The sequence below is a fragment of the Physeter macrocephalus genome, chromosome 16 (assembly GCF_002837175.3).
Source record: "Physeter macrocephalus isolate SW-GA chromosome 16, ASM283717v5, whole genome shotgun sequence".
In the NCBI taxonomy this organism is placed as follows: domain Eukaryota; kingdom Metazoa; phylum Chordata; class Mammalia; order Artiodactyla; family Physeteridae; genus Physeter; species Physeter macrocephalus.
In genome coordinates, this window is record NC_041229.1 from 1,180,185 (window position 1) to 1,190,898 (window position 10,714).

The 10,714-nt window shown below is 52.1% G+C and overlaps 1 protein-coding gene across 1 annotated transcript in view; it reads left to right on the forward strand.

Moving 5' to 3' along the window:
* The first annotated feature begins 270 nt into the window (after nucleotides 1-270).
* Nucleotides 271-10,714, forward strand: part of OPCML (opioid binding protein/cell adhesion molecule like) — a 1,102,163-nt gene continuing 1,091,719 nt past the window's right edge. The window contains exon 1 of the mRNA XM_024131267.1: nucleotides 271-458. Coding sequence (XP_023987035.1) covers nucleotides 398-458 — 61 coding nt within the window. The 5' untranslated portion in view covers nucleotides 271-397. The remainder of the gene's footprint in view (nucleotides 459-10,714) is intronic.

Genomic DNA, 10,714 nt, shown 5'->3' on the forward strand with positions numbered 1-10,714 from the left:
GCGCTCCGGTGCCCACGGAAGCAAGCCCTGCGCGCTGGCACCTGCCCCAGAGAGCAGTGCACACGCGTGCTCCGGGCGAGGGCGAGCCTGGGCAGACCGGAGCTCCCCAGAGCCCAGCCTCCCTGCCGGAGAGTGCCCGCGTGTCGCTCAGGAGAGTGGAGCCAATGCGAGCCTTGGAGGAGGTCTGCTCCGCGCCCCGCGCAGGTTGGCGCTGGTGGTGCCCGCCAGTTGTGTGTCTGCAAGAAACACCCGAGACGCTGCCTGCCTGCTCCCTCTCTTCTGCTGTCCCCCTCCCTTTGCAAACATTGGATTTAAACCTGCTCAGAATTCAGCACAGAGGAAGGCGGCAGCGGCAGCAGCGGCAGCGGCCCAGCCGCGGGGACACCGCAGCCTCAAGATGCACCACCCCGCCTGCTGGATTGTCTTCTCCGTGACGACTGCCCTGCTCTTCATCCCAGGTACCCACCAGGGGCTCTCGGCTCCCCCCCGGGCGGTTCGAGCAGGAGGGAAGGGGAAGGGGAGCCCGGGAGGAACAGGGAGTGTGAGCTGCGTGTGTGGGGGAGAGCTGGGCTCGCGGGGCACACACGGCTTAGCTCGCCGCTCCTGCACTCACGGGTGCTTGCAGCTTGGGTTTGGGGGTTCGCTCTCCTTCCCGGCAGTGGCTCTGGTGAGCTGGGTTCGAGATGTGCACCTGCTGGGAGGCACTGCAGTTGCTGTGCAAGCTGCCGGCTGGCTTTAACCAGTTGTGGTCCCAGGGGTAGGAGAAGAGGGGCTTAAACTCCCAGGGATACATCCTTCTCGCCGCTTCTGTTGGGACCGGCAGGATAGAGGGGACATCCTGATTCCTCTCTGCATCTGCTGGCATCTCTGAAAGTCTCTCCTCCTTTCTCTCTGTCCGTCTTCCCCTCCTCCCTCCTTCCCCCCCTCACCACACCACCCTCTCTCCTCACTCTCTCTCCAGCCCCTTCCTCTCCCCTTCCTCCTCCTTTGCTCCTGCGTTTCTCATCTTAACACAGCCCTGCCACCTCCATCCTTTCTTTATCCTTCCACCAAATGGGCAGATTGTGCCTTTGAAATTCAGAATCCTGTTTCCCCCTCCTTCTCCCTGCATCTGAAACGTGAATGTCCCCGACAGAATTTGGAATGTTCGTATGGGGGAAGGGTGGGAATCTGGGTTTACCTGGTCCTCCTCAGCACCTTCCCTACCTTACCGAGCCATTTAAACCTGGTCCACCTATCGCAGCAGTTACTTGTTTGCAGTGACACAGGTAAGATGCTGCAATCCTGCCAGAATAGGCTTAGTGGAAGTGTTGCAAAACCCAACACGTTGTAATAGATTTGATAATTGCATGCGTGTTGTTCGCAAGCAGACAGCTGAATGCCTGCAGGCATCCTTCAAACAATGCTGAAGGGATGGGGTTATGCTTCCAAGGGTTTAGGCAGCATCCAGGGGTCTGTGGGGTTTCTACCCTAAACCGCAGCCCAGTGAGAATTTTCCTTTTTTTTTTTTTCCGAAATTGAGAGACGTGCATTTGGTTAAACATGAGCTTAAACCTAAAATCCTGTGCATATATACACAGACATAAATAACAAGATTCTTAAGCCTTACATATCCTGTATGGGTAAAACACACAATTTTACATTTTTATATTCAGAATTATTTGGTTTTTGTTTTTAAGAACATAAAGCCCAAAGTATTTCTAAGCTACCAAAGTGAAATCAGAAAAATGAAAAGTTTATCGGGAAGAAGAGGATGGACTAAAAAAAAAAAAAAAAAAAAAGGAGTAAATCCATCGTTTAACGTTTTGTAATGCTGTTTTAAAATTGCACTTTTTCTAGCAGAGATGGGCGCTGCATAACCACGTTCCAGGCTGTCTGTTGTAGGCTGAGAAGTTAGAGTGGGTGGGGGAGTGCTGCTCTTCTTCTTCCAGATTCAAGCCTGGGAGGGGGTTTCAGTAGGACCAGCTCAGAGGGGAAGGCCTGCAGGGCACTCAGTACCTGCTCCAGCCTGGTAGAGGGAACCAGGTGGGCGCTCTGGGTCTGAGTGAGGGTCCAAACTTTCCCGTGGGTGTGAGCCCTGGCCTGGGTGACAGCTCTGGGCCCCCAGCCCCCGTCCTCCTGCTGAGCTGAAGCACAGCTGGCAGAACAGCAGCGCTCAGCCCCTAGGGGTGCTGGTGGTGGGTCTGGGCTCCTCTCCTGGAATCAGAACATTGCACTTCCAAAGAGGGAGGGAGCGAGCCCCAGGAGCTGGAGCTGCATTGCGGTGCACCCTGAAGAGAGCTGGAGCCCGGTGATGCTTCCCTGTAGAGCTCCCAGGCTCCTCTCCCCTGGTGGGGAAGCACCCGCACCTGAAGCGGGCTCTGCTCCAGGGCATGAGCTCCCCCAGCCCCCAGCCCCTTGGCCTCACCAGGATGAGCTCAGCAGAGGGGAAGGCATTTCTGCTGGAGGGCTGCTCTTTCCTGCTAATTGTGCTGGGAGCTGGCCCGAGCATCTCAGCCGGAGGAGGAAAGTTGGCTTTGGAGGTACCCGGAGGAAAGGAAAGCATCACCTCGGGAGGGTCCCTGCAGGAAACGGGACCTAGCTGTGTCCTAAAGTTCTGACAAGCGAATGGCTTACTTGTGACTTCTTCCTCGCCTCTTTTACTTCCTTTATTATGTGTTTATAGACTTTTCCCCTTTGTTTCTGATGATGCTTTTCCTCCCATCAGGGTTAATACCAGCTCGTTAGCCATTTACTTTTCCTGCTTCTAAAGACAGAGGCTAATGCAATAACGTAACCTTAACCTGGTTGGGCCTCGATGCCATTTCACTCTGCAGCCTATTTCTCAGTGAAACACGTTTCCATCCCAGAATAATTTTAAGGCTAATGTTGTTGTCGCCTGGTGCCTTCCAGGGGGGAGACCGATGGCCATAAGTTGCTTTTCTAGGCAGAATCTCTGGGACGGGAAAGACAGTAACAAGTGGAAACCATAATGAGCCCACACCCAAGACGGGGAGAGGTCTCTGTTGACAGTTTAATTGTCACTCCAGGCTTGAGATGTTCCTGAGACCCTGAGCGCCGAGAGTGGGGAGGGCTTTTGTGGTCCCGGGCAGGAGGAGAGATGGGCCTGTGCAGGGAGCCTTTCTGACTGTGGTCTGGGGGCTTTGCGAGGGAGGAGTGGGGTGGGAAGCAAGCCTGTGGAAGCAGGAGGTGAAGGGTGCTGGGGGTGCAGATTAAAATGCAGAACCCCTACCCCACCTCAGGCATGTGTTGCTAACAAACATCCCTGGTCCCTCTCAGCCCACTTCGTGTACTTGAGAACCTGTCCATGGCCTGCAGCATTTGAGTCCAAACGCATCTGTGCCTGCCTTTTTCCCTCTAGCCTGAGACATGGCAGGGCAGCATGGAGGTGGGCACGGGGGCTGCCGTCTTTATGGCCAAGGCTCAGTTTCTGAAGCAGAGCATAGAGTCACGCCAGCTGGGGGCCCAGCTTGCTGATGGGAGGATTGGCTCTCCGATCTGGAGGGCTTCTGTTCCCATGTTGCAGTCATTACCTCCTGTTTGTCCTCTTCTCCTCAGGTTGGTTTGGTCGGCTCAGAGTGTCCTCTGGGCCTCAGTCTACCAATCTGTAGAATGGATTCTAGCAGCATACACTTCTTATCTCCACCTGTGTGGAGTAGCCAAAAGCATAGGTTAGATGATAACAAGGTGAATGTAAAAAACCCAACCTGGTCTCCTAGTCATAGGGCAGAAACAGGGGGGTGTCGCACAGGACGGGAGTGGGCATTCCTTCTGGTGGAGCAGGCTGAAGGCAAGGCTGACCATACCCACTTATATGTGTCATTGTCACAGTGCTGGGAACTAACGGTCCAATCTCCCCCTTCATTTATCCAACAAGACTTTATACAGGTTCTGATTAGACATAGTACAGTGAGTCAGTACTCTCCTGCCTCAAGAACAGAGGTCCATAAAACAGGGAATTATTCAGTGTGTTCCTGTCCCTGGACCCTGACGCCATAGGCCCATGGACTTTGAGCTTCCTGGGCCTTGGTTCCTCTGCGTGGAAAATGAGGGCAGCAGACACACCCGGCCCTTTGGTCCCGACGTTGCTCTGCAGTATTTTCGGGTGCGCTGCACGTGGGCTTGTGCCGCAGCTTCGGACAGTCGGTGCTCCAGGGGTGCTGTCACCTGCGGCCTCTGGGCTGTGGCTGTCCTGTCCCAGGCTCACTGGATGGGGGCCCCTGGGCTGCTGCCTGGCTGGGAGAGAGGAGACACGGATGGCCCAGCCTGGCTGTTCCTGTTGGTGATCTCAAGCATCAGCCCACAGATGGCCAGTGGCTGCCAACAAGCCCGGCTGTCTGCAGGGGTGGGTGTTCGCACCTCCAGATGCTGGGTGGCACCTTCCAGACACGGGGGCCGGGCGGGCGCTCGGAGGAAGGAGACAGGCTGGCATCACCTTGGGACGGCACCTCTCTCCTCTGCCAATCCTTTGACCCCGCTAAAGGTGCCAAGCTCCGGGCCCTGCGACATCTGCCCCTTGAGCCGTTTCATGCTCTTGATGGAAAACTAAGACTTTGCTTCTCAACCCAGGAGGCCTTGGCTGCCTCTGCCTTTCCCGTAAGTGGGGAGGCACTAACGTGGGGGGCAAGGATATAGTTCCATTTGCTAGATTTCTACACCACTCAAGTCTACACCCTGAGATGGAGGTGCTTGTAGGGCCCGGGGCGGGACTGAAGGTAATTCTGAGAATGGGCAGGAATAAGCCCTGTAACAAGAGACGAGCTTGAAGACAAATGTGCTTGCTATTCCCTTCCTGTAGGTGTGAGAATACACATCCCCCCTCACTGTCCTCCGCTCGTGTCCACACACACACACACACACACACACACACACACACACACACACGGATGCCTCCAAGTCAGAGCTTAGCTGCCCTCACAGTCACATCCACAGCCCCTTCAGGAAAGTAGCCTCTTCCTCTGGACTTGCGTCTCTGCCCTTGCAGAGCTCCCTGCTGTAGCCACAAGCCTGGGTGCTCTCCCTGTGGGCTCTGTGGTCGCAGGCCTACATGCTGCCTGTACCGCACTCAGCCATGGCCATGTACGTGGAGCGCTGCCCCAGCGATGCAGGGACCCCCGTTCATCCTCCTGCCACCTTTGGGCCCCGGAGCCTGGGCGAGGCCGGCCTTGCACTCCTTTCTCAGCACCTCTGTCTGTCTGCCTAGACCCCATGGTGCTGAGAGGCTGGGGACTCCCCTGCAGTCACTAGACTGACTAAATTTTATGTTTGCCAAAGGCTTTGAGGCACCCCTGGGCAATGCGCGGGATAAGTGCAAGGCATTATCATTATGATGCAGGCACTTTCCTTTAATGAGCAGAGATGCTGTGCAGAGACACCCCGGAAAGGCCCAGATGCATCAGTGCACTGGGACACAGGCCATTGATTGGAGTGGCTGCTAGCATGTTCCCGGGAAATGGTAAGTGACAGGCGGATGGCATGCTGACACCCAACCCCGGAGAACCAGCATATTGCACATCTCAAGGTACAGACTCTCTGAATCTGAGTGGTCATTCGTGAACAGTTATTTGTAGGGAATTTACAAACGCTCTTTTCACCACTCTTGGGAGTTTGCTTAGTGGTTATACCAAGCATAAAGACAGTATCATGCTTTGTGGTCTACCTGGGAGATTTATCTTTGGTCTCACTTGCTTCTCAGAGAGATCATGAGATAGGCAGAGCTGAGCTAGTCTTTCCTTTGCTTAAAGCCCTGTGCAGACTTCTGGTTGCCTTTGGAATAGAGTCCAAAGCTCTCAACCCGGTCCCCGGGCCACAGCCTGGCCACTGCTCCATATGGCTCGGGAGTCGGTCCCTCAAACGCACCGTGCTCTCTCCTTCCTCAAGGGCTTCCCCTGTGAGGCTGCCTGAGCTTGGAAAACTCTATCCTCCCTTCATGATGTTTCTGGATAAATATCCTTTCCATCCTTCAGGGCTCAGCTTAAGTTTCTCTTTCCAGGAGAGCATTCTCGATGCTCGTTTCCTTCATTACTGCCAAGTCCAGGATGCCAGGTTCTTCCTCCCTAACACTGTGGGCCCATATATTTTACGGTGATTCTTTGTGTTATGCCTCGCTTTCCTCCCTGGACTACCTTGAGGGACCGCATCCGTTTTGTCCTCCCACATGACCTTGGTGCCCAGCACAGTGACGGACATAGAACACGTGCTCACAGAGCATTTGTGGAGTGAACGAGTGAGCGGATGAATGGATGGACACATGCACGGGTGACCAGCCCAGCTCACACGAGTACTAAGGGTCAGCTTCTCTGTTCTGTCGTTCTGTTCCAGCCATTGAACCCTCAGGCATCTGGGCCCCTGGGCTGGCCTGCCCATCAGCTTCCCCATCTGCAGAGTGAGGACAGACAGGCTTTGCTAATGGGAGGTGGAAACGTATGAAGGGTGCTGTAGAGATTACTCATTCCAGTGTTCATGCCTGTCAATGAACACCAGCCCCGAGCTTCCAACCAAATATGCACACGGCGGCTCAGAGCTGGAGATGGTGCTTTTGGATTTCATGTCGCGTGTCGCCACAGACACACCTGAGAGTGAGAGTCTCTCCGTAAACACAGACATGGGCCCTGATGTGGGCCATCGGCTGCATAAGAAACAAAATCACTCACAGGTTTAAGCAACTCCGGGTACTGATGAAGTGGCCCGGTTATTAGAAATTTAGAGTCATGCCTGCCGTGCCAACAAGTACCCGCTATAGCAATACGAGGAGGAATTGTGACCACAAGAGGTAGGATGTTGGGTTAGGGACAGGAGGACACTGATAGCATAGGGTGAGTCATGCTTGAGCAAGTGACACTTAAACGGGTTCATGTTCCTACGGATGAGGTCAGAAGGGCTCAGTAAATCCGAGGAAGTGGAAACAGAGCTTCTTGTGTCTTATACCGAGTCACTTCTTATAGCTGAGCCGATTTCAGACTTGCTTGTTCATGGCTGTGGGCTGTCTTGCCTTGCTCCTCTCTGACGATGATGCCACAAGTACCAGGCAGGGTCACTTGTCTGACGTTGTTTATTGAGTGAGTACTATGTGACAGGCACTGTTCAGGCACTGGGAGTGCAGCGCCTGAACAAAAGTCTTCTGGTCCCTGCTTGCAGGAGGTTCATAGCCTCGGGAGTTCCCTGGAGGTCCAGTGGTTAAGACTTCACCTTCCAACGCAGGGGGTGCAGGTTTGACCCCTGGTCGGGGAGCTAAGATCCCTCATACCTTGTGGCCAAAAATACCCAAAACATAAAACAGAAGCAATATTGTAACAAATTCAATAAAGACTTTAAAAAAATGGTCCACATCAAAAAAAAAAAAATCTTAAAAAAAATAGAATCATTCTAAAAAAAAAAAAAAAAGAGGTTCACAGCCTCATGGGAGAGACTGAGTGACTCAAATATGTGTCCCTGTGGAGGGAGGTCAGACCTGATACAAATCTATGGGAGGAGAGGTCTGTGCTGCCCATAGGAAGGGCTTGACTTGCCACGGAGGTAAGATCGCTTGCCCGAGAAAGTGACCGTTGAGCTGAGGTCTGAAGGATGAAGAGCAGGATTTATCCAAACCCCAGGAAGAGGCATAGTGAAGAGGACGTGCAGAAAGAGGCCTCGGAGCAGAAGGGACCAGGGGACGTTCTCCTGCGTGGCTGGAGCGTAGAGGAAAGGCGTGTGCTACACGATGAGGCCAGCAGCCCTGGACGCTCATGTTCATCATTTTGGCCTTTATTCTAGAAGTGATGGAACCCCACTGATGCGATGCACATAAGTGGGGGTGAGGATCTCGCCTTACATAATTGAACCTTGTTCTTGTGCATTTTGAAGAATGAATTAGAGGTGAGCAAACTTGGAAGGGCTGAGGCCCCCAGAGTGGCTCAGGTGGGAAACTCCTGGTCGTGTTGGGTTGGAGAGACACAGGTGATGTGGAGCCGCTGCAGGAAAGTCAGAGGTGCCCCAGACGTGTCTGAAGAGCTAAATCTAAAGGAAGCCCACCATGAGCAGCAGCAGTGCCTCTGGGGGCTCAGAGGAGAGGATCCGTCCTCCGTGTCCTGCTTACACACCATCTGTCCAGCTCAGGTGTAATTTTGCCCAGAACCAGAAATAAGTTGTTTTGGAAATCCCATCATTCCTTGAAGTCTCATAATCTCAGTCCCTTCACTGGTGTCCTCTTGGGGTCTAATGTAGGAGCTTAAAATTGCATCATTCATTTCCCAATCTGTCAGAGAGATGGCAGAGAGCTCTAGCTGTGTTATCTGCTGGATCTCGCCAAGGGTTATTTATTTGCTCCTGCAAGAAACCAGGCATTTTAGAGAAGCTTTGATTGGACTCTAGATTGATTTAAGGGCACCAAGATGCAACGTTTTCACAAATATTATTGTGATGTCACGAGCATGCGTGACCTCCCCGTGACCCCCAGCACCTGGGTGAGTCATATTAACTTAAGTAGAAAAGCAGAGCCCTTGGGACTGAAAGGGATGCTGGATATTGTCCATCCCTTCCTTTCATTCTACAGATGAGGAGACTGAGGCATAGGGAGTCCAGCATCTTAGCTAATGTCACATAGTCAGCAGGGACCCGACCAACATGTCCACACGGAGCTTCAATAACCTGTGTTCATAGCCCAGCTGGTGTCATTTCAGCACACGAGGGGCTGAGCTGAGCTTCGCCTCCCTGTTGGATCCCCTGTTGGAAAACAGACTTGTAACCTTGGCTGCACTATTTCCCCGAAGCTCTCTCATCTTGGTGCACAAGGTGCGTGTGGAACAGGGTGACTCCCCGGTATCTGGTACCCAAGGATTAAGGTGACAGGTCAGAACCAAGAGAGAAGCCTGTCCTCCTCACAGGCATCCTCATACTTTGAATGAGCTTTGTAAATGAACTGGGAGACTTCTAGAAATCAAATGATCCTTGATATATGCAGAAGGAGATGCTCAGAGTGGTACAGTATCAAACTCCAGGTACGTGTCAACCTGTCCTGTTTGGTCTACACGCTGCAAAAGGCACCTGCTTTTATCATCCCCAGACCATCAAACCCAAGAGAAAATACACGCCGAAAATACCATAAATGTTACGTTAACAATTCATGGTGAAACGGTAACTGACAGTGTACACAGCACCTCCCCGTACATCGACGTTGCTCCGTGTGATAGTGGCTGAACGCCCGTCCTCCCCCTTCCCGGCTCCCTGCTGTGCCCTCACGGTGGACCATGCGGGCCTGGGCACGATCGAGAGATCAGCTCAGAGGAGCTGTGGACAGTGCAGAACAGGAAGCAGGGCTTCAGATTCAGAGCAGACAGGAATGCACTGGTGACCGTGCTTGGGCCAGGCTCCTATGGGCATTTCCCTTCTAGGAAGACAGGCCTGAGGAAGCTTTTGCTTCTCTGAATGAGCCAACCTGCTTCTTCTGAAGAGCCCGGTGCCAAGGGAGCCCCAGCTCCTTGAAGGGAGAAGAATGCTGGAAGAGAGAGTGTGGAGATGGAAATAGCCCGTCAGCCTCCAAGGGAAGCTGGAGCTGCCTTGGGAGTCCCCTGGCTTCATCCCACAGAGACGACAGTGCCCAGTCTCTTACTTGGCGCCGGGGTGGATGCCTCTTTGGGTGAAGCCCAGATGGGAAGGGATGGGGAAAACCACTCTCAGGATTCTGCATCTTTTTCTGATGGGCCCTCCCCTCCTTTTGTTTAGGGTGAGCCTTACAACTGCCCCCAACAGTGTCCATGAAGATTGGACCACTTCTTTATTATGACCCGGACAACTGTTTTCTTTCTTCTTTCATTTATTTATTTTTACTGTTAGGTATGAAATGAGGTACAAGGATATATTGTACAACACGGGGAATAGAGCCAATATTTTATAATAACTATAAATGGAGTGTAACCTTTACAAACTGTGAATCAGTATATTGTACACCTGTAATTGTATAATATTATATACATCAAATATACGTAAATAAAACATTATTTATTTTTATGGTGGATGCTGAGCCCTTCTGCTGTCCCCTGTGGGAGAGTGTGGAAGCAGGACCCGGCCTCTGGCTTTGCCTCTGCACTTGTGAACTGGGTGGCCTCGGGCAAACGGTTGGACCTCTCCGAGACTCTTTTTTTTTTTTTTTTTTTAAATTTATATTTTTATTTCATATTCCTGCTTTTTTTTTAACATCTTTATCGGAGTATAATTGCTTTACAATGGTGTGTTAGTTTCTGCTTTACAACAAAGTGAGTCAGTTATACATATACATATGTTCCCACATCCCCTCCCTCTTGCATCTCCCTCCCTCCCTCCCTCCCTATCCCACCCCTCTAGGTGGTCACAAAGCACCGAGCTGATCGCCCTGTGCCATGCGGCTGCTTCCCACTAGCTATCCACCCTACGTTTGGTAGTGTATATATGTCCGTGCCACTCTCTCACTTTGTCACAGCTTACTCTTCCCCCCTCCCCATATCCTCAAGTCCGTTCTCTAGTAGGTCTGTGTTTTATTCCCATTCTACCCCTAGGCTCTTCATGACATTTTTTTTTCTTAGATTCCATATATATGTGTTAGCATACAGTATTTGTTTTTCTCCTTCTGACTTACTTCACTCTGTATGACAGACTCCAGGTCCATCCACCTCACTACAAATAACTCAGTTTCATTTCTTTTTATGGCTGAGTAATATTCCATTGTATATATGTGCCACATCTTCTTTATCCATTCATCTGT